This window comes from Strix uralensis, chromosome 13 (assembly GCF_047716275.1).
Source record: "Strix uralensis isolate ZFMK-TIS-50842 chromosome 13, bStrUra1, whole genome shotgun sequence".
Taxonomy (NCBI): Eukaryota; Metazoa; Chordata; class Aves; order Strigiformes; family Strigidae; genus Strix; species Strix uralensis.
This window is the reverse complement of record NC_133984.1, coordinates 6,691,193-6,716,042: the sequence shown is the minus strand read 5'-3', so window position 1 is coordinate 6,716,042 and position 24,850 is coordinate 6,691,193. Positions and strand designations below refer to the sequence as shown.

General features: G+C 33.8%; 1 protein-coding gene across 7 annotated transcripts in view; it reads right to left on the bottom strand.

Moving 5' to 3' along the window:
* The window catches only part of DIAPH2 (diaphanous related formin 2), a 247,801-nt gene that overhangs the window by 140,677 nt on the left and 82,274 nt on the right, over positions 1 to 24,850 (bottom strand). For all 7 annotated transcript variants that reach the window (XR_012630786.1, XM_074883124.1, XM_074883127.1 and 4 more), the window contains 4 exons: positions 23,320 to 23,421; positions 21,745 to 21,839; positions 16,047 to 16,148; positions 6,653 to 6,892 (listed from right to left, as the gene is read on the bottom strand). Coding sequence is in view for 6 of the 7 variants with exons in the window: in XM_074883124.1 (XP_074739225.1) it covers positions 6,653 to 6,892; positions 16,047 to 16,148; positions 21,745 to 21,839; positions 23,320 to 23,421 (539 nt within the window). In the remaining variant the exon portion in view is untranslated. The remainder of the gene's footprint in view (positions 1 to 6,652; positions 6,893 to 16,046; positions 16,149 to 21,744; positions 21,840 to 23,319; positions 23,422 to 24,850) is intronic.

The following is a 24,850-nucleotide window of genomic DNA, read 5'->3' as shown; positions in this document are numbered from 1 at the left end:
GAATAAATGAGTGCAGTCGAAAAACAAGCTTTTAAAAATATAAGGTATTTAGGCAATTAAAAATGCAATTTAATTCATACCGATTCCGTGATTAAAGACTAAACAATGCTCAGTAATGGTATACAGTTAAAAGGTTTTTATGTGTTACGTACATAGAAGTTTTTCCAACTTGAAAAAAATTTGTAGATTTAGTGGCTGAACATCTGCACGGTAAAAAGAAATTGCATTTCAATTTGTCTGTGAACAAGAACTATGGGATTTGCAGTCTTTGATCTCTCTGACATCATCAAGTGGATAAAGCTTTTTTTTTTTTCCCCCCTAAATGGACAAAATTATTTTCCCTTCAGGTTACAACGGAAACACGTTTTGTCATCAGCCGTAACATCACATTAACAAGAGTTAATATTAGCACCTACCAAGTTGCTTAAAACTGCAGTGAACAGTCATTCAGATCATGTGCCAAATTCACTTCCTTGGCCCAATGAAGAAATATGTCTCAGCTACTTTCATCCCTATTTTCAATAGCTAAGAGACACAATGGGTGGCATGTAGCTCTGTTTGATCTTAGGAACCAATATATGTACTTTAAAAATCAAGTTCTAAGCCTACTAATATAATAAGGAGAATAGGTGGGTTTTGAGTGCAGTTTAGCAGATATTATTTAAATATAAAAACAGAAATGAAAGATAGGAACTGGAATGCTAACAGCAGCATGGCTGTGTCTTTAATTTCTCTGTATTCACAGACTATACTTGTATTCAGGGGAAATTTTTTGTCACCTCTCTCTTTTTATTCTCAGTTAGAATTTCACAGTTTTTATTTTATGGTAACTTACTTGGTATTGGAAAGTTACTACAGGTCCCCGCCTAAACCTTTTTTCCTCTGGGCTAGACAAGCCCAGTTCCATCAGCCTTTCCTTCGCAAAAAAAAAAGGCTGATGGAAAAGAAAAGGTGGACTGTACAAAGGGTTACATTTTTAGAAGTAGCCAGAATTTCCCTGCTAGTGACCTAGGTATGTTAAATAAAAAACAAACCCAAATAAAACAGGTTAAATAAAGGATTTTGCTTCCCACCTAATAAATACATGTACTGGAACACAAGTTAGTCCATCCTAATAATCCATGCCTTCCAAATGTTTTTGCATTATGCTCTCTGTATTTCTACCCTTTTAATTCTCAAAGCATTACCATATTAGAGAAGTCATAATAGTTCGCTGAGACTTGGTAAACCAACAGACTCACCAACGGTAATGGAATTCACTATTTGGAATACAAATAATTGCATTACTTCTACATTTTTAGTAGTGTTAACAGACTGGAACATAAAAGCTTTTACAGAACAGTGTCTGTATATATGGCATTTGCAAAACATTAACAATGTGTGTCACTGCCTTAAGGTTTTCCAAATTTATTTATTTTTAAAGACGACACTAACACTGTGGTGTTAAAATTTTCAAATACAGGTTTTGATTCTATGGCCTTTCTTTATCTGAGACACAGAATTTGGGAATAACACATTTAGAAAAAAAAATTAAAATCAGTGGATCAGTGTAGGCTACAGAAAGCAGCTCCCAGCTGAATGTTGAAGCATCAATTTGGGCGGTCAATACTATCAGATTCAGTGTTTGGGAAAGGATTAAAGACTAATATACACAGAGCATAATGCTCACAGCACACTCATTCAAAACAAGTAATATAGAGAGTACGATGTTCAGGTCTGTAGCTCAGAAGTAACATCAATATAACAAAAATCTCCACTTACATTACTATCTCGGTAAAGCATTTAAAACATGCAAATAATACCAAAACCTAACTACAGATTTTTTTTTACAGGTGCTTTTGGATTGAGTTTTCAGATGTGAGGGTTAAAGGTGACAGCTAACATAAGGAAAAATTTCTGTATGTTTTAATGACCACTAGAGTGACATTTGATTATTACAGCTATAAAAAAAGCTTTCCATTGATTTTTATGAGATTATATAACTTCTCATATCCTAGAAATCTTTCCCACCTTACCGGAGAAGGGCCTGGTAGACAATTAATAAATGTACACTAGTCAGCAATATTCAGACTAGATAATCTTGTACTATTTGCACTACGAACAAGTAGCAACATAATATTACTTATTACATAAAATACACATTGATACAGCTGGAATACTATAAAAGCTTTATTAAAACAGGGGGATGTTTCTTGTTAAGTCTTTACATTAATGCACCACAAAAGAACAGAAGTTGTACCCTAGATATGTCTAAAGCAAACCTCTTTTCTTTCGATTAAATTTCTGTCTAGCATAACTTTATAGAATTATGAGGGTGCTCCTGTCCTTGATAAGAGATACTAACTGCTGAAACAGGGGTTCAGAATAGCAGTTGGATTCTAAGTACATATTAATCAAATGCAGCAACAGGTAAAAAGATTTACCTTTAGTAAATTACTACAGCAGGCTCCCTGAACTTCACCACTTCTCCTGCCATATTTATGTTTTCACAGAGCACTTAACACTTAGGCAATCATGAATGCTCTAGCACATACATCAGAATAGCTGTTACTGCTTGCCAGTCTTAATACAGCACATGAATTCTAATGTTGATCTCTCTTATTTGAACAAAATTAAGTTCTCTGCCTACTGCCAAAGGTTGTCTACAAATCATTTCTTCCTTCAGTAACATCATACACTGCAATATAACATCCAGAAAGATAATCTGTTTTTAAGGATTTGCAATTACTATACCAGCATTAGCTTTTTAACTACGACCAGAAAGGTCTGAATTTATGCTTTCTTTTATTTTATCATGTTTTAATAAACTTGTTACACAATAACAGAATTCTGTGTATGAAATAACGACCTCTATTTTAAGAACATTTGTTTTATAAAAGCTAACATTTATCCCAGATCAATACCACTTTTTTCTTTCTTTTTTCAGATCATATAACCCAAGTACTACATCTACTAAACAGACAATTAATTTTAAGATTGTTCAGGGATGATCCAAAAAAAAAAAAAAAAAAAAAAAAAAAATCGATAGAAAAATCAGGTTTTATTAAAAAGTCCATTCATCATGTCTAGGACACCTCATCATTAAAACTCCATGTGTATTCTGAACATACAAATGTGTACACACAGATATGTATTCTACTTTGCTGACAGCTGGCTCAAAAAAAAAAAATAAAAGCTCTTATCATGGGTAGAAAGTCCACTAACAAAGACAATATAAATCACTGGTCTAAAAAAGAAAAAAGAACACACAAACAGACCACAAACTAAAAACAAACACCAAGCCTTTAAGAACCATTGATCGAATTATCCACTGGTTTGATTCCTCTTATACGAATATGTTTTCTGAGAGTTAAATCCTTGTCTTTGGGCAAAATATCAACCTACAGCAAAGAACAGCTGAAAACTAACATGAGTCACTGTTAGCTAGATTATAAATTCTGTTCACATAACAGCTGAAGTCCTTCCAGACAATATTCAGAAGGATAATACTGTTGTTAAACTCATATCTTACTTTGTCTCATCAATTATTGGACAGGGAGAGCCACCAAAAAATTAGACAAAGAAATGACCAACATTTTAAAACATTAAGCCAGATGGTCTTGTTTGATTTTTAAACTCAGATTGAAGCAGTTCTTACTTTAGGCAAGTAATGTTTAAAACTGGTAAGCAATTCCTTTCCTCATTCTGAAGTTGCTTGGGGGTGGGGGGCGGGGATGGAAGTAGCAGGTTTCATGGCAAGCAAGACAAAAATTAGAATAGTTACTTTGGCACATAATAGCTGAGTTCTCCTCTAACAATGTACCTGACATTATGGAACAGTGACTTCCAAATTGTAACATCCTATTGCTCATCATGGTTCCATACATAAAAACAGACAGCGCACAAAATATTTCAGCAAACACTACAACAAGTTAGTAATCTTTATGCTTTAAATGTATTCCATAAAAATGCAAAATAAAGACTCCCAAATTCCTTTAGACAAGCTTGAAGACTGAAATACATCCCCTGGGAGAAGAAATGAAGACACTTAGAAATTATTCAAGGAAGACCTCTAATATGGTAACAGTGCCTTTTCAAATTGCCACCACATCAAAAAGAAAAAAATTAAAAAATAATTCTTTCAATATTCACAGCCTTCAACATTTAATAGCATCCAGATGCCCTACAGAACAAAACCATGTAAGCCACACGACAGTGGCAAACAGACTGCTACCTTGTTCTTGCTGTTACATGTTACTTATTTCTCTTATGGACTTCTTCAGCCAAGGAATGTAAGGTAGAAATTTTACTTCACAGCAAGATTTCAGTAAACACGACAATACACTCCAATTAGAAGGCCAATTATTAACCAACAATCATAGATTTTAAGACTGTTTGAATAATGTAATAAAGCTGGTAAGTGGCTGTAAACAGATATTAAACCTGGTGCTTATAAAAGATATTGCTACCTGATGTAGTTTAATATTTTGTACTATTCACAACAGTTAACAAAGGCCCGTCAGACTGTAGTCTTAGTTAATAACACAAAGCCAATAAAATCATCTTACTATTTTGGGTGGAAAATGCGAGGACAGAATTTGAAAGCTATAAACAAAGGAACCAAATGCAATTATCAGTTGAAAATAATCAATGCATTAAAAAAACAAATATAAATTTGGATTCTTAACAGTAATTAAAAAAAAATCCATTGTGAATACTGTGTAAACACCTCTTAATTATAAAATTAAACATCAATTGAGTAGAAGGCTACTTCTCTATACATGATATTAAAGCATAAGTACAGGTGCAAAACTACTTGAGAAAAAATAACCCTTGCAAAAGCACATCATTTGAATCTAATTCAATTATTGTAATCGAATTCAAACTAAAATGGCAAAATACGTAAAGCAATGAAAATCAAAGCTTCAAATAGCAAAAAATATCTTTTAGCTTGAGTAATAAACAATAAATTGGAATTACAGACAATGCACATGTCACACTGTCAGAGAAACTTATCTACATATCCATTAAGTGACTTGGTCTGAGTTTGGAACTTATGAGTGATAATTCACAAGGTCTAATCAATATGTAGAGCTATTCATGATACAATTTATGTCTAGATTTTGGTAAGACCTTCTTTTTTGCTCCAACCACCATCACTATCTTTGTGATTATTTTATCTTTAGATATCACTTTATAGCAAAACATACCTAGTACCTAAATGCAACAGTGCAGTCAACATTTTATTACGGAGCATGTTTAAGTATTTTCTCTAAATCTTCTAGAAGAGAAAAAAACCCCACAACACTTCCCTCAGAAATATCTATCTTGAAAACAAAAAAAAAGTTAACAAATAGATTTTGTATTTGAGGGCAAGGCGGAATTAAATAGTCATAGATTTTTGTCTCAGTTATTTTAAATGGAGTTTAGCTGTAAGCACAGATAGTTATGGTTCAGCAATTATTCAGTTCAGTAGAGAACAATTTGCAGGATTAGTCAATCTACATTAGCTGTGTCAACATCTGTGGGATTTGCATTGACAGCAATTCATAAATCTATCACCTGGAGTGCAATAATACATTCTCAAATCTATGCAATGCTAGAGTACCATTCATGCACAGTCATCATTTCCCCTCCCCCTCATTAACAAGTAGTTTTCTACTTAAAACATTAATTTCCCTTTAGATTTCAGTACTACCAAGAAGAAAATGCAGCACTAGATCTATGAAAAACATCCTTCAACTTGGCCTCTCCTTAAAAAGAAAGCTATTAAAGATTGAAAGTTTTTCTCAGGTGATGGTTTTTATTTTATCAGAAATTAGCAACATCTTTGCATTAAAGTACAGCAAGTAGAATCTTTCTCTACTGAAATATGTCAGATCACACTTGCTGTGTATTAGAAATATTATTTTCCTCCAAGATTAAATCTCCTTGAAGTACACATCAGGTTTCCTGATGGTGCCCATAAAAGTGACTTGAAACCTGGATCCTCTTACTAGACCAAACAAAAGTAACTGAACAATTCCCCTGCAAGGTTTATGTTAACTTTTTTACCTGTTTACAAATGTTGCATACCTTTATTTTAAACACACTTTCAAATGTACTTTACAAACTCAAGTTCAAACCAATGCCTTACACACATTTCACCATATAAACTAACAAGCACTGCACATTAAATTCTGACTGCTATAGATTCTGAAGTTGTCATTGCATCCTGTATTTTGCCACCGCAATTGAAGTTAAACTTAGGTTAACAATGTTCATCTTTAAACCAAAATACTTACTTCTGTGACAGTGTTTGAATGACAGTTGGGTAGAAGATGGGACAAAAGATGAGTAGCTAGAGCTGTTTAACATATTCAGAGCTCTATGTATATTCTATCGACAAGATGATACTTGAACAAGTTCAGATCAATAAAGCTGTTCTACTTGTATAGTCCAGAAAGACTCAGAACAAACCTACAATTAAACTGCATTAAACTGGCACTGCACTGAGAAAGACATCTACAGCAGGGGACCATCCTAGAAATGCTTACTCTGTCTATCAGTCATTAATAATGGAGGTGCAGTCAGTAAATTACACTGATTGAATGTTTTTCCCTGTTTAGGCTACATCCTCATTTGTCATGAGTTTCATGAATCTGCACTTAAAAGTTTTATAGCTTCATCTTACCTTGCAAAGAAAACTGATGTTAAAACCAAGAGACTGTGCGTTTCTGGAGCCAGAGTTCATGTAGTTTCCAAGGAACAGCACTAACTCTAAAAGCTTACTAAAGCTTTCACTCTTCTTCAGCTCTTCACAAGCCATTGTAACTGCCATAATGTCAGGTTTGATATTATTTACGTGCTCTTCAAACATAAGCCTGAAAAGGATCCCATTGAGACGTGACCGCAACATTTTCACTGAACTCATCTACAAAGTAAGAAACATTAAATCAGAACACAAAAACCAAAAGCTTATTTATGCAAAATAACCTATATTACAAAAAATATTGTGCAGCCAGCAACACTACAGTTTCTGTATGTTTTCATTGCCTATCTTGTAATTCCTGGAATCCATACCTGCCCACAGGTTTTTACACAAACCACATGTTTTGCCTGAAAAAATTCAGTGAAGTAACATACTGAATATAAGAGTGTGCTTTGTGCTATCAAACCGTTTAACTTGTCAATTCCAAACTCACTGGCAATAAACACACACTGGCAAAACCCTTCCTCCCAGCAAAGGAAATGTAAGCGTGTTCTACCAGTTAACAAGAACAGAAGATCAGCCTGAAGGTACATGCGGCAAACATTTCATCACATCTCAAGGGAAGGTACCCTTGAACTCTGATCTACCAATTTCCTAAAACCAAGCTTTTCAGTTTTTCTTACTTCAGAAATGGTACAATAACCTCTCAAGTGCGTGTGCTGATACCAGCACAAACGCAAACAGCTATACTTCAGTCTGATTAGGCTAAAGAATTATGTTTCCCATTTTTAGACTCTATACTGAGCTGACGCATAGTTCTCAACTTGCTCTTGGTCACTAGGAGAACAATACGGAGAGACACAATGAGTTCTCAGGGACCTTTGTGGAAGGACATGAGAACATCTAAGTGAGTTTGAGACACAGGAGGCCAAGCTTCACCAGTCAGATGTTTGTATAAAGCCAGCTCACATTAGCACTAACGTTCATGAAATATTTTTTGCCATTGTACTGATGTGAGCTGTTAATTGTTATATTTACAGATTACATCAGTGCTACATCTAACAAGGTTGATTATTGCAGTTTTTAATTAAAGTGAAACCCAAACTGGTTTTTGTTAAGTTATTATCTACACTTATGGCAAGTTATAAAATAAATAATATGAAACCTACCAGTATTGATAGTTACCAAATAAACTCAAAGGTATTTTAAAGATACAGTATGGAATGTATTTGATCCTAAGACTTTTCAAGTTCACACCATCATAAAGTCCCAATCTGTGTATTCCAAAGAATAATCAGATTCAGGAGGTGAATAAAGAGGTTTTAGCTAAAATCATAACAGTAAGTTTCATATAAAAAGCAATATACCTAGAGATAAGGATATACTCTTTCAATTTTGATCCCATGACATCATACTTAGTAGACAACACACTGCCTGCTTTTCCACCTCTTGTCTTTTTGTCCTTTTAAACATATTTCGTGAAACTACTGCCCAAGATAGTATCACCTTTATGTTTCAGACAGTTTACAAAAGATAGTATAGGACTAATTCCTTCTTCATCTGATAAAAACACAGGATGTTATAAATTACAGCATTGTAACATTGTAAATGACAGATACTGAAAAGTATCTACAATAGTGATTCATTAGTTTAAATCCCCAAGACTAATTTCATTAGCCTAGCTACCAAAATAAGTCCATGTCTTTCATATTTTGTACAAGTGATCAATAATATTTCCTCCTACTCAGCAGACTAATTCACAGGGATATTTAAATTTAAGAGAAAAATAGGTACTGAGAATTTTTAATCTACTTATTTTTATTATTTATTATTTTTAAATGGTTTTATTTAAATTATTGTTTTTATTTAAATGCAAGAATGATTACCTTCCAAATCTAACTCCTAATCTTAATTAACAGAATACAGAAAGATTTCTCCCTCAATGTATTATCAGTGGTGTTCCTAGAGCATTTTATCCCTCTGAAAGAAAAGCTTTGTTATGTGGTAAGTCACAGATGTTGACCATCAAAACAGAAAGATTTTTATGTACTCATGTCTGTGCCCAAAGCTTTACCATTGCTCTTTGAGGAACCATGATTTTTCTGCTGGTGTTATCTACCACACAGCTACCAGAAGCAACAGCAATAACTTTCACAGGAAAGACTTGGGTTGCCTGAATAATGATGAATTCATACTAAATGAAGCCATTCCAGATGGTCTCAAACAATTAATATGATGAGACTGGAACGAGGAAAAAGAAAGGATCAGAAAAGAAGCATCCCAGCATAACTTGCAATCTTTTTTATACATCTCCATTGTCATAAATTTGTGAGCCTCTATGAGCTAACATCATGTAAAGTCTTGAAACATTCTTCTAATCATTCTGTATTTCATAAATATCATACTGAAAACATCTGCCTTGAAAGAATCTACCTTGACTGAGCTGCAGTAGATAGAAATTAAAATTAATCACATAATTTGCTTCAACTTTTGTAGAACAATCTCCAATTACCGGTTTTACTCAAAATGGCACAGAAAAAAAGTTGTCAAAAGCTTTAGATCCTACAAAACACATATAAGCCAACAGAACAGTGTGACTTAAACATTTGTGAAGAATAATCCTTTACAACACTTCAGTCAATTTGTAGGTACTTTCTTTTTTTAATGCTGTTAAGTGTCATGGAACACTGATCATTTATTTGCTTTGCAAGGTAGTTTGTCTACTAAACCCGCAGTAAATTTTAATTTCATCTGTTGATCTGCATAATATTTTGTAAGTATCTTGACAATTTCCTAAGAGCGGTTTCAAGTGGGCTGTTTCCTTATAATTCAAAACATTCTTATATACATTATACTGTTTATGTATCAATAAAAGATGACTACAAATGCTATTTTATTTCCTCCTTCCCCATCCTGCCCTGGTTTTTCTTTCACATGCATGTTTCTACATGGACATGTTCAATGGCTGATAAACATATTGAACTTAAAGGTATCTTCTGAAAACAGGTAAGGTGCAAATATTATATTTACTTAGAAAAAGGTCAAATGGTTTTTAGTTCAAAAAAATTAGTCAAAGGCTTATAAGAAATATCATATTCAAATAGGTGCATATAACGGCAAACATTAGCCTCCACTGTGAACAGTTACAGCAGCAAGAAAATGGATACTTCTTTTCCAGCTGACTGTAAGCACAGGGACTGTGCATCATTACTTCCCCTTCTGAGCTTTCATAAGGGTCCTTGTCTGAATTCTCTACCTAATCAAGTTCTTTATTCTTTATTATCATCATTCAATTCTCAAGCCCTATATAAAACTAGGATCAAAGGTTATTGGAGAAAGGCAAAAAGTACAATTAAATTTGCCTCACTTCCTAAGGTAAAAAGCTGACATTCCTAAAATACAAATTGGCCAAATTACTAAGACAACTTACTCAGCCTCTTACCTGTAAGTTGCCTTTTTTTTTTCCCTAGCAATTTCTAGAAAGATTAATTCTTCAGCAGCTCTAGGAATTACAATGAGGCAAAGTAAGTGACAAATAAATTCAATTAAAATGACTGAATGACTCTAAACCAATGCAGTTGCAATGAACTCGTACAATTCTTCCCACTCTGTCTACCTCCCAGCGAGGACTGTTCACAATAGCTAATCCTGGTTACACAGCAAAAAAAGGGTCACAGAATCTGCAGTTATCTACAACTACTCAGTGAAACTTACTCTCTTGCCTTAATAACGAAATTACTGATAACCCAGTTCTTAAGAGGTGAAGGAAATTTTTTGCATTCACTAGAAACCATCAAAAAAACCTCCCACTTTTCCAGAACACACACCAGAAACAGAATTCTTTGGTCAGTTCAAGTCAACTTGTTTTGTTGGGTCACTAAGAGTTACTAAAACTTGCACCACATAATTGTGGGGTGATTTTTTAAGTGGCAATATTCTTCTTAACCTGACTTCAAAACTCACAGTAGGTGGTAAAGTGGATAAAGTTTTCTGAGTTTAAATATCAGTAACACTGCAAAAGATTTTTATTTTTTTCAGCGTGTCCTCTGAGTTGACAGGAAATGTTTGGTACTCCGGCTTTACAGCACAGATGAGACTTATGCTTTTATAATACTTAAAATGTTCAACTGGCACTAAAATTGAAAGCCAGTATCATTACTGAAGTTGCAGCTGTTCCTATGTCATAAAAAAATTAACTCTTAAACACAAGTTTTAGATTTAAAACTCGGAGAACATTCTGCCTAGCTTATTTAAAGCTATACAACTGATTCAGTCAATGTATTTTTCTTGCTCTACTTCAACATCAACATAAACTTTTCTTTATATGAAGTTGTGTTGCCTTTTCCCATCCCAGGATATAACATCCAAAATAGTTCCAATGGCTAATTTGCATATATAATTGATTTTAATATTTCATCTAAATGAAAATGCAATTCTGATTTTCATTTACATATCAGCTGAATATTAAGTTAATCGGTCTCTTATATTAAGTTAATCACATACTAAGTACGGGTTTTCTACACAAATTTTAAACAACTTATTCCAACCTTTATTGAGTTTGATGGGCACAGTGATTATCCAATTAACATGTCTTAATTATTAAGTTACAGAATTTTACATACAAATAAGGGTACACCTTTTAAATATTACTTCTGATAGTCTCTCTGTCTATTCCTAAACATATTCTTCTTAACATCAAGGTTAAGATTATTATTAATGCAAAACTCTGAAATTAATTCAACATGTAGTGAAGAAGGACTCCAGTCAAGTAAAGACCTTAAGTTCAGCTGCATTTCTTCCACTTTAATGGATTGTACAATTAGATCAAAATCAGAAACAAAATCAGCATTTTAATAGTATTAATGCAGCTAAAGGCATCTAAAAATAAGACAGAATCACTATCCATAAGGAAATGTAATATATTTTTATCAAACCAGATGGTAAAGTTGAATAAGCAAACAAGCTTCAGGAAACTTAGTCCCTTCATAAAGCAAACATCACCATTCAGAGATGTTTGATTAAGCAGGTTTCTTTAATTAATGTTCCATTAAATTCTTTAAAATTCTCTCAACTTTTTATACACAAATCAATGAAAAAGTGATCATGACTATATTAGTACTGCCAGAAAATAGGGATACTTTTAAGACTTTTTTCAACACAATCGAGTGAAAAAAACAAGGACAATTTAGTTTCAATGGAATAGTAATAGTAAGTCAGAGAAACACATGACCCCCAGGTATGTAAGACAACCAATAGAGAGGATACAGTTTCCCAAGTGACTTTCATTCATAGTTGTGTAATTTTCTGGGAAAGAAACTGCCAGCAGAATCAGAATGAAAGATTACACAAAGAAACCCATTGTACTACTATATAAAATGATTAAGGAAGAAAAGAGTAAGTATTAGATCTCACAGATAGGCATCTGATTTAAAAAAAAAAAAAAAATGAACAACCAAACAATAAAACTGAACTATGCAATAACAGCAAAAACCCAAGGCTACTCCTCTCAGTTCAAGTGGATTTCATGCATTTATCAGCAAAACGTAAATTGATGTGAATTCCAACTCTGGTGAAAAGCATACTAAGAACACTTACTATCTACACATACTTAACTACACGCTACTTGTATATTGGCAACTTCATTAAATGTTTCTGTTTTACCACTACATCAAGACAAAACAGAAGAACTATTCCTTCTAACCTGTGGTCTTCTGAATTGGAGGTAAATAATCTTCCTATTATGAGAACAAAAACATTCTTCGTGTTTTCACATACTTAAGTTTCGTAGTATCTCAGTACCTTACATTTCATGACAGAAAACTTAAGTTTTTGCACTGTCATTTATACTCATTGTGCAGCCAATTCATATATAAACACTTAAACTAGAGTATCAGTTACATTCTTGCACTTAACAAATCCACACTCATCGAACCAAGATGAAGCTAAACACGTGGCAAAGAATGACTTATATTTTGCAGGTTTTCTTTACTTTATGAAAAATGTTTCTACTGTCTTGGGTCAGCCTTTTGATATCTATAATAATTACACCTTAAATTTATTTTCAGTCTTTCATTTCCAGCAGCGTATTAACATATACGCAAAATGAAAAGGTCATTAGTCAACTACAACCAAATTAGTGAAAAATGCAAAACCTGATCCTGCCTGCCCTATGCTCCGCCAAAATTTCAGACTAGGTGATTAATGAAGTTGCAGACATTAATGAATTTCTCCTATAATACAGTCAGCACAGAGGTGAAACTGGGCAAATAATTTTATCTACAAAAAACCAGCCAGCACATCATCTCTGCATAAGTGGTCAGATATAGTTATCCTAATCCTGATGAACCCTATGCTTCTATGCAAGCCTAGGCAAAGCACACAAACCTTGGCAGTAACGGAATAAACTTTGACCAATCCTGTTGTACTGGGTCCGGCTGGGATGGAGTAAATTGTTCTTCGTAGCAGCCTGTGTAGTGCTGTGTTTTAGACTCGTGACCAAAACGCTGCTGTTAACACCCTAATGCTTTAGCTACTGCTCTGCAGCGTTTGCACAGTGTCAAGGGCTTTCCCACTTTTCACAAACCTCGCACAACCTGGGGAATAAACTGGGGGTGTGCAAGAGGCTGGGATGGGACACATCCAACCAAATGACCCACACTAACCAGAGACCTATCCCATGCCATATAATATCATGCTCAGTAATAAAACGTGGAAGAGGGGGCTTCAATAAGTTTACCATCTTTTCCTCAGGATCTCTCTACATCAGTCTACACTGGGAGATGGCGAGTGATTGACTTAGTTTTATTTCTTTGCCTTAGTTTTCTCACCTTCTTCCACTTCTCCTTCACTTCTTAAATGATTTTTCTCTCAACCCATGAGTTTTCTCACGTCGACTCTTTCTTTCCCACTGGGGATGGGAGAGAGAAGTGAGTAAGCACCTGTGCGGTGCTTACCTGCCTACCAGTGTTAATCCATAAGACCTGTTCTTTTCTGAATAGCTGCCCTTGACTCTGTTATGTTTCTACCTACAGTAAGGTAAGAGAAAATGGAACCAGAGGATTCTTGAATGTGCACACTGATATGACAAGAAGCAAAATGCAAGATGGCACTCATGAGATTCTGACTGTATATAAGGAAAACATTGTTGACCAGAAATATCTTTATATAAAAGCTATGAAGAAAAATGCAGTAAAACCAAATAGGGGAGAAAGGCTGAAACAAAAGAGACAAGGTAGGTATGATGTTTATAGAAATGTGTGCCAGAAGAAGGGATTAAGTTGGGAAAGGATCTAAATTATAAACATCATGAGTGAAACATAATGAGCTCAGAGCAGTCAAATGAAGGAATGCCTACAGAGTCTTTTAAATCAAGGTCATTATGTGCAATTTTCTAAATTTCTTTGCTTATTTTAAATAGTTAACTGAATAGACCTCATTGACATCAGTCTTCATTTGTCCTAATGCCTCCACCTTGTTCACTTTCATTCTGTTTTCCCTTGAGAGAATTTCAGATATTCTCCTTGCAAAAAACCCAAGTAATTTCCCACTTTGTTTGGCATTATTTATGTAGGAGGAAAACAAGGAAATACTCATTTGGTTCATCAGCCACTCCCTGGCATCCTTTGCTCATTACCGTTTCAAAAATAGGCAGGAAATGGAGAGTAGACAGGGCAATTCTTCTGGCCTTCCTTCCCAGGGATCAAAAGCCCATCTTGTTGTAGGGCTGGAAGTACTACTGTTATCTCATCACATTGCTTTAGTCACTCTGAAAGTGTATGCTACGTGACCAAAATGGAACAAAGTATTCCTCTAGTGCAACAGATTTTTTTATATACATACACATATATATGTATGTATATAATATAGAATATATGCATGTAATATATACATGTATATATCCACATATGTGTATATAACATATATCCATGTATATGGATAAGTTATAATATATCTAAAAATATTATAATTATATTTTTTATATATTCTAAGTCATAATTCCTTCAAGAAAAGCACCAAGTATTTATAGGGATTTTTAGATTGTTACCAATCAATAAATAGATGGTAATGTTTTGCTAGTGCAAACCTTGCAATAAGACCAAACGATATATCCCACTTCTAAAATTCCTCATGGTTGTTTTGAAATGAAGCATTTTTGGAACTTTATACTATTTATTAAAAAACCAAAATCAATAGCCTGAAGTTTTTCCAAAAGAAGTCATTGTTATCTTTAGTTTTCTAAATCCTCCATAAAAATTTCATTGGGTCAAATTATGTTCTGCTACTGCCCCCCAACCAGTCACTCAAAAGGCACTTCTGAAGCCAAATTATGCTCAAATCAGAGCATTTCAGTACAAATCCAGTTTCTGTCTTTCCTTTTAAGAGACCTCTATTTCTGTTTTAATACATTTTAATGTCCATAACACCATAAAAATCCAGCAAAAGCATACCTAGCTCCTGTAGAGTTAGGGATAAATTCTAAACACATTACAGAGGCTATCATCATTATAATCTCTTGGACTAACATAGTGAAGTGAAAACAGGAACTGACTTGCCTAAGGATTTATCAGGTCTTTGGAAAACCTGAAGCAGAAAAAATCATCCATGTCCTATCTTAGTACTCAGTATCATACCATCAACTACCAGCATCTCTTAGGGTAACTTATGCACATCTTATAATTTCCTTCGGAGATAGGTTATAGCCACTGTAACACTCAATATCCCTACTTTTGGAATAGATGTATGTATCGAACCCTATTAAAAGCAACAGAATACAATCTACAATTTCAGTTCTAGCACGAATCCACAGTTCTTCTCGAGCAGTTTTGCAAGTTTCCATGGGCTTGTATATATACGTTTACATTTTAGATGTATACACATACATACATACCTGTGTATATACACATAAAAAAAGTGTTTATATATGGAGTTTTTTTAAACTAATGGGTAAAATGTGACATATTATGAGCATATTAATTCTTTCAGCTGTTTACAGTTTCTGATACAACAGAATAAAATTACCAAAATTGTCAATGCCACTGAGTTACTGGGTCTTTTATGAACCCTTAGAAATGTAATTACTTGAACCTAGCGTTCTCCATAACTGTTTAAAAAGCATACAAGAGAGTCAGACAAAAGACTTGGTCTGGCACAGAAGTGCCTGTTGCTCTTAATTGCATACCATAATTCCTTCCAGAAAAATACCTAATATTTATTTACAAAGACCTTTAGATTATTACTCATCAATGAATAGATGGTAACTTTTTCCTACTGCAGGACTTGCAAAAACACTAACCAAAGTAATTTACACCTAAAATTTTTCTTTTTAATCTATTTGACAAAATAGAACTCTCCAGCTAATTATTGAACTAATACATACCACAACTCCAAATTGTTCTGGCTCAGCAAGATCATTATATTCGTCCTTTAATTCGGCTAAGGCATTGAGTTCTTTCTGCTCAGGAAGATTCTTCACTAGATTCTAAAACAAACAAGGCATTATATTAAACTAGCTGAGATATTAAAATAGCACACTTAAAACACAACAACATGGAAATGCATGAGAATTATGGGAAGCTTATTTTATTTATGCAGATTTAATACTGTAACATCAAATCAAACCACTAATTATTTAATACAGACATCAGCACCTCTTTACAGTCTCTAATTTGAAGAATGCCTTCTCAGTATTAAAAAAGTTAGACAAAACTTCTTCATTCTGTCAGACCCTGAAGAATTATGCTTCATCAACAATCCTTTTTTGCCCTCATGATTGTATCTTGCTCATTAAATATTAATCAAGAAATAACTGGTCTGTGTAAAGCAAGACATAACTACCTAACAAAAAAAAAATATTTAGACATTCAAAATAGCCATGCACAAAGTTCACTTAAAAAAACCTTTCACATAAAAAGATCAACATCTCAAAATTGTACCGATCTTCTGGATGGCAAACATACTGGAACTCAGCAAAAAGTAGAACTTGCTTTAAATTTTATCCATGTCCACCAAGAAAGCTGTATGATTGATTGTATGATATTAACATCTCGAAATACAGATATGCTAAAAGTTAATATGCTAAAACTTAATATGCATAGAAGGGCCAAATAAGTAGTGCGCTTTTCTTACAAATAACTTTTTAAAAAATGAGCATAAGATTCACCCAACTCCACAGTGCAATGATTCCTGTACCAAATAACTACAAACAAGACCGCCTTCACACAGAAATCATTTTTTTCTTCTACATAGACACAGAGGATCCTGAGGTATTCAAGAGAAAAGGGGTAAGTTCATGTTCTTCCACAAGAAGCTACTATTTTATGAAGCCACCCTCTGAAACTTGAATAAGTAAATGGTAGAATAACCATCAGGTTTAGACATTTTATTGCAAGCAAACCTCTAGGGAATTGCAGTTCTGTAGGATTTTATTAACAACACAGATTTTAGTGAAGATAGGTAATGTGTTATAGGTAAATAAAATTATATCTTTTGATACTTTCTGCAACACTAGTCATAAAAGTAAAGTATTTCAGAACATGTGCCTTTAACTTGGTTAGGTTATTAGCACATAAGTTCTCCTCCCCTCCCATCAGAAAAGGTGCATTGCCATGTGTTACCATAAGATATGATTAAAATAGGAGAAACATGCACACAGACACTATCAGACAACTGAGCCTTTTAAGTTTATGTCACAAAAAGACTTCGATATGAAAAAAAAAAAGTTATGTGCCATTCAAAATCAGAAAAGCAACCAGCGCCATAGAAGCTTATTTTTTCCAGATATAAAACAACTTAATTGGAGAATACCTGTACTATTAGAGGTACAGATGTCTCATTTTTAGAACATACCAATCTTGCTACCACTCTTGCAATATTCTTATTCATTAGGAGAATTTGATTACTGATCACTCTGCCAGGCTTGATGAAGTACACATTAAAGTACAACTTTCAGAAAGGCATCAGTCTAATTTGTTGAATTTGCAAGTGATAGCTAACATAATTCTCCAAGCTGAAAGAATCAAACATCCACCCATCTTAATAAGGAAAAATAAAGATGACAAGCAGTCTCATAAAAACCATCCCTGTTACAGAAATAGTTTTACACTTACACTGAGGAGCTACTGGGTGTCTCAACAGAGTTCAATATACTTGACAGAGATTGACAGATTCACCTTGACGGCGTAAAATTAAGCTATAGCCTCATGCTTAAACTTAAGCATGCTTCTGTTCCTATTAACCCAAACCCATGTCCCACAGATTTCTACTTCAAAAAAAAATTAAGGATCTGTAAAACATTCTTACTCATTTGATTGACTGGTAAAGATCAAAGACAAGAACTTTTTTTTTTTTAAAATCTATTTTCATTAGGTAGACTATTTACCAAATGCTGTCATCAAAAATTTCACAGTACTTGTCAGAAGCATATATTTCATTACACATTAATAAACTTACTGTAAAACATTATTTTTTCCATCAATGTAGAAATACAAGTACCTACTATTAAAACTACATAACTAAATTCTGTTAGCATGCTTGATCATTTCTTTTCCCTTATCCACACCCCTTTATGGTCTAGCACTAACAGATCAACTCATTTTACCCTTAGCTTCTAAGGAGAGTTAGGCTCCAATAGTACTGCAGCTCCCTATATATATATATATATATGTATGTATGTTTAAATATGTTAACTTTCATTAATTGTATTGAATAACTGAAAATGAAACTAAAGCATTCAGTGATCACTCAAATCCTTGTCAGTACTGTAGGAAACAGAGTTTCATAATGTATTCATGATGATGAGGGTTTAAATAAATATCAGGTAAATAAAAATGGTTTACATGAACATAAAAATAAGCAGACATGTAAGGCTGATATTAAGAGGCTGAAACTATCACTCACTACTCACTGTCACAATGTCCTGAATTCTGCTAAACATAGTGTTTGACAACTGCATGCTTACAAGAACTTAGTCTCTCAAAGACACACTGGGAATTGAGAGTATTTTTTCCTAGAGTGTTTTCCTCAAGGAAGAGTTACAACAGTATATAGTCTACCATGTACTCAAACTGATTAATCCAATTAATTTTAATAAGTATTACCACATCAGTTTGAAAAGCAGCAAGAAACAAGGACTTGAGAAGCATAACTGGAAAAGCACTTTTCTATATGCTCAATTATACTATACCCATTTAGCTTTCACCACTTTGATACTTAGAACAAAGCAGTTTCTACATGTGCATTTTTACAAAGTACAAGTTTTGCTAAGCATGAAAGAAAGCAAGGTTTGCTTTGTAAAATTTTTCCAATCAGTAGTATTGAAAACTGTTAAACTGGCAAATTAGTTAATAACTCACTCAGAAGATTAGAATAAAAATAGACCAGAAGAGACTGAACATGAAATAGATGATACAGCCCATTTACCCCAGTACATTTGTAGGATTATCTTTAGAAATGCAGAAGGAATCTCTTCTGGGTTATTGGCTAAATCTCTCTGCTATGAGAAGCAACACCACCACACCACTCCCTTCAAAATGGGCCAATCTCCAAAGCCTCAGTTTTTTGAAGATTATATGCATCTGAGTCTCTAGACAGTTGCATTCATGATGAATTCATATACATTTATTCCGGTGTTAACATTGCATTTACTTATGCAACTTCATTTTTCTCCCCAATGCTTATGCACATCATTCTTCTCCCCATATAGTTATAATGTAGTCATATGCCCTCTCAGATATTTATATTTCTAATCTAATCAAGCAAATCTTTTCTAGCGTCCTTCAGTAAACTGCTTCTCCCTCTCTCAATCATCTTAAGTAGTTTCTCAGTTCAGCTTCTCCATTTTAAATTCATTTTTCTTACATGTAGCGAGTATTTCAGATAAGGTCTTACAAGTGCATTATTCAAAAGAACAATAATTATCCTCTCTACTGGAAATACTTGACCTGATACACCTTGCAGTCACATATGCCTTTTTTATGGTGCACTGGGTCTGGCTGGGATGAAGTTAATTTTCTTCGTAGCAGCCCATATGGTGCTGTTTTGACTTGTGGACAAACCAGTGTTGATAACACACCAATATTTTAGCTACTACTTGTGCAGCTTGAAGGCCTGCTCTCTTTCTTCCCCTTCAAGTAGGCCAGGGGTGGGCAATCTGTGCCCCACCCCGACCCTGACAAGTAGGCCAGGACAAGTGGTTGGGACTGGGCAAGGGCTTAGCTGCTCCACATATAGCTACACTACAGTGGTAACTACACTTGACCTGTTGAGCACCAACTCGGTATTACTTCTACTCAATCATTTTCAACTGAGAAGCAACCAGTACAACAGTAGCTTCCAGCATTTTACAGTTAACAGGTAAGATCATGACCTTATACTTCAGCAAAATATATTACATTCTATTTCTAATCACCTAGGTCTCAAGATATCTCTACATTTGTTGCAGAGATAACTATACAAATATGACATTATTCTGCATTTGAGGTATTCAAGGTGGGGTTTTTTCCCTCCCTGCTGATTTTTGATTTTACTAATCCTGTAGGCTTCTCAGTTAAGTGATCTGATATCCCTGATCAGTAAACATTAACTTAGGACTTAATATTTATTTCCAAATACTATGTATCATGTGCATAAGGTTTTTGTAAGAAGATATACTCAGTGGTCAAAGATAGTATTTTTAGCAATGTAAATACATATTAGAAATGCTAATCAATTTCAGGCCAACATGCCCTGAAACAGGACATCATAGTGCAACTCAGCAAATGAAGTCAGACTGGAAATAGTTTCTCATCAAACAGGAACTTCCAAAAACAGTATGCTGTAGGAATCATAATTTTTTTTTTTTTAAAAAAAAATCAAGGATTTCCTAAACAAAATATGAATGAAAATTTCAGATACTGAATATGTATTTCCAAACACATTAGTTTAGGTAGGCTAAGTATCAGGATATGACAGTGTAAGAAAACAAAACAGTTGAGACCAGTAGTTTGAGGTCTCAGAGAACAGCAGCCCTTTCTTTAGAGCCTCAAGAAAACAAAACTCCAGACATGTAGGACTGTCTTGGTGACAGAAGAAAAACTGCAGGTAAAGGACAAACAAATTCAATTTGATAAATTTAATTCCATTTACACTGCATGTTTTGCAATATAGTAAGTTTATTAAAAAACATTCATGTTCAAACTTGAAGACACATCAATTACATAACTATGAAAAGACCAGGCAACTCAGTTTAGCCCAGCATCCCTGGAATAACCATTTTCCAGGTCCAAGAAAGAAAGAAGATATTAATTCAGCAAGCGTTGAGGGGGAATGGGACAGGGGTGCAAGCAGGAGACAGGGAAGGACAAAAGGATAAATTGAGGCCCAGTATGTTAGCTAAAATCTGAATCTGTGTATGATATCAAAATTAACCAATTCAACACCAGTATCACTGGCGTGCTACATCTGTACACCATTTTAGGTTTACATGTTCCTCTGTTGCACTCCAACACTCCCCAGAGATCACGAGCAGCAGTGTACACACTTGCTCTTCTCCTGCTGTGAGGAAATCAGAGAGTGATGTAAAGAAGCTGTATTCCCTATTTTCTTCTCTCCAGCTGAAAGATTTTGGGGCTTGAAATAAGACCGAAACAGCTTGAGAGCAGGTTTAATTTACAGATGTTTTTTAGATTGTAGCAGTATCCTGAAACATTCAGGTAGTTTCATCTATCACTAGTGACAAACAGAGTTGTTTCCACAAGAAGCCTGACGAAACCTCATTATCCACCAGCATAAATCTGGTTAATGCTTGTCTTCGAAACTGAAAAACTAGAATTATCAGAGATTTCCTTTTGAAAGGGAAGTTTCATAAAGTAAGAGATTCAAAAGCACTTTTGTTAACAGTGCCTTTTAAAGACAGTTTTACTGCTATATGTGACCATACTCAAAAGTAGAAGTGAAATAAAAACAGTCAACACAACTAATACATTTGTAGGTGATATCCAGTAAACTCTACACTATTCTTACTGTTGAATTCTTATACCTTTACAGCATTTTTACATGGAAAACAAGCTATGAACAAAACCAGAGATATTTTCACATACCTGAATCAAGGATTCACTCAACTTCTCTTCATCAACTTCTAAAATTATACTTTTTATTTCTTCATAAGGCAAACGGAAAGAACCCAAAAATATTGCTGAAATTCAGTAATAAACAATTAGAATCAAAAATACTGATATAAGGTAAACAATTTTTAGGAACTGAAAAATCATATCCTGATCTAATTAAGAATTCACAATTCACAATTGAATAAATAAGAATCCAATTTACCATTAAGAAGTTTTCTATATAAAACAAATGTTAGATGAGGCACATTATTGTAGTTTGAATTATAATGAATTTAATCTCTGCCAAATGAAACTGTGTGACAACACTTTTAACTGCTCAATCAGCCTCAGTTGCTCCCTAACAGTGTACTTATCTCTAGCAATAAAGTTCTATTTTTATGAATGGAATCATCCGCATTAATACTTAAACAGACTTATATAGCAACTAGAAGACTTAATCTATTATTTTTTGCTTTCATAACCATGTATGAATAGCTGTACTGCATTTATAATTGGCTGAATATTTACATGACATTCTAGAAAAAATTCCATGTCAGAAAGGTAATGAGGATCTGTGCAAAGCCAAAAAAAAAAAAATACCCTAACTCTACCACTTTTTACGGTAACTAAACTTAAACAATATGGACAATGTATACTGTATACCCTTCAAAGATGGAGTTCTCAAAGCGATTTGATCTCAGGATGTTATAACATCTGAACGGTAGTTCAATACACTACAAAGCACTCCTAATACAGATGGATTACCATACCACTTTATTAAGTGCTGTATATTCACGAGCTAACTACTACGGCTGATTTACCTGCACCCATATTTTCATAACTTGAAGTTTTATATCACTTCTGTTACAGCTCATTTTCTGCTTAAGAAAATGTACTCATGGAGGTGGTTATAAACAATGCACAGATTTGGTTTTACACACTTCATTTGAGCTAGGCATAGTTGGACTAGTGACACTTTGTGGCATTTCTAATTCAAATAAAAGAATCTACAACTCCTAATGATTGAATTCCCTCCATAATTAAAGGAAACAAATTCAAAACAAGAGGTGGGGCTGTTTTCCTTACAATTTATAATAGTAGTATTTGCACCTAACTTATCTTATTTTGCAATATTTTTCTCTTTAGAAGTCTAACCACTCCACCAAACTCTATTTCTCCATTGCTTTAACCAGAAAGAACCATTAGGAATGGCCTGTCAAGCCCAATCCACAAAATCTACCACCACTGTGCCTTCCCTGAACAAGTGATTATCATTTAATTATACTTCCAGTCTAAAACAATTAATGAAAGAATCAACTTTTTCTTACTAAAAAAACAGTTCATTAACATTTAAGTCTACACTATTTCTTCATGTTACCTAAGTTTTCTAGTTGTATATTGAATTCAAATCATATGTATGTAAAACACTTCTGAACTTAACACTCATGTTCACATTAGGCACCTTTTAGAAAAAAAATATTGCACATGTAAACCAAAAAGAACATTTTAAAACAGTTGTGTGTGTACATGCTAATTAGGGATTCACCTAATGCGTTTCACATTACTTACACAAATTTTGTGCGCTTTTTCCATCCAAAATTCTTAATTCTTTAATCTTTTTCTTTGACTGAACTGTTTTCTTCTCTTCTGATTCTTCTACTGCCTTTTTAGCTGAAAAGAATGTATATATTAAATTCTGATTCACTATTACAACTATTCAGTCTTAACAAACTAATAGCAACTCAGCTAGAAAGCCATAATAATGCTATTAGAATCAGTTCAAGGCAAAATGAATGCACTGCCTTAATGTACTGTAAAATATCCAAAGAAACAAAGCAAATCTACAAAGTTAGGAGGAACATGAAATGAAAATGTTAATATGACAATGACCGATTTTCTGAGGCACTGACAAATTATATTTATACATTTTAACCCACAGAATTTGTTATCTTCAGCTCCAGTTTATTCCAAGCACTTTTAAAAATACAGTGATTTGGTGTTACCTCAAAGCACGTGAGTGCCCTCTGTTGAAATATTATTAACTCGAATACCATTTGAAGTTCTTCATCCCAAACCGATAAGATAATAATTTGAGATCTATTACACTACACAAAGGTTGGTTTTTACTAATTATTTAGGTTGTTACTGGTAAAGAGCAAAACCAAATACAAAAATACCATACATTTTAAATTTATTTATTTTTAAGTGGCAAGAATAGCCTTATATTCAGTACTTAAAATTATGTAGAAAGTAACATGGTATTGAAATATTTAAAATATATGCTGATTTTTTTCATAATTTAATATACTTATTTTTCACAGAAACTTCTTAAGTAAACCCACTATCAAGGATTTATTTCCCTTCAAATACCACACAATATTTGGCACTGAAGGGAATAGAAACTGAATGTGTTTAACATTAACTAAAATTAATGAAGTCATTCAATGAATTTAATGATTCAAAAGTAACCGAAAAACTTGAAAGACAAATTAAGAGGACTTTTTAAGCAGAGTAAATATGCTTTTCTTCTCTGAGCACTGTCTTTTGCTGTACTGATTTCATCAGCACGGGTTTCATTACAAATATCTCCTATGAAAACATTAATTTTTAGTGTGAAGAATAACACCAAAACCAAATAGAACCAAATAACACCCAAAAAAATAGAACCAAGCAAACAGTTATTCTTCTCCTTACACACATTACCACTATGAAAACATCTGACATAAAATAATTCTACTGGGTTTATACCACTTAAATAATTAGTTTACCTTGGGCATTTTCATACCAGTGTCAACTAAGCTAGTACAGGACAGCTCCCTCATCCCCAGCTACCTCTAAGAAGTCCAAAGCAGGAAAAGCTAAACAGATATGACGATTCAACAACAATGCAATACTTGCTCCTGCCCCCCTGCCCTGCTGTTATTCTGCAAGCCTAACTACATCATATGACCAGCTTACTTAGTATTTGTAACAGGACAGAGCTACACGGCAACTTGATAATACAGAGATAATACTCAAAATTCTCACCAGCACTGACCCTTTAACTATAATGAGCTACCGTTTAAAATCCTGAAGTGACACTACATGAAATAATCACACC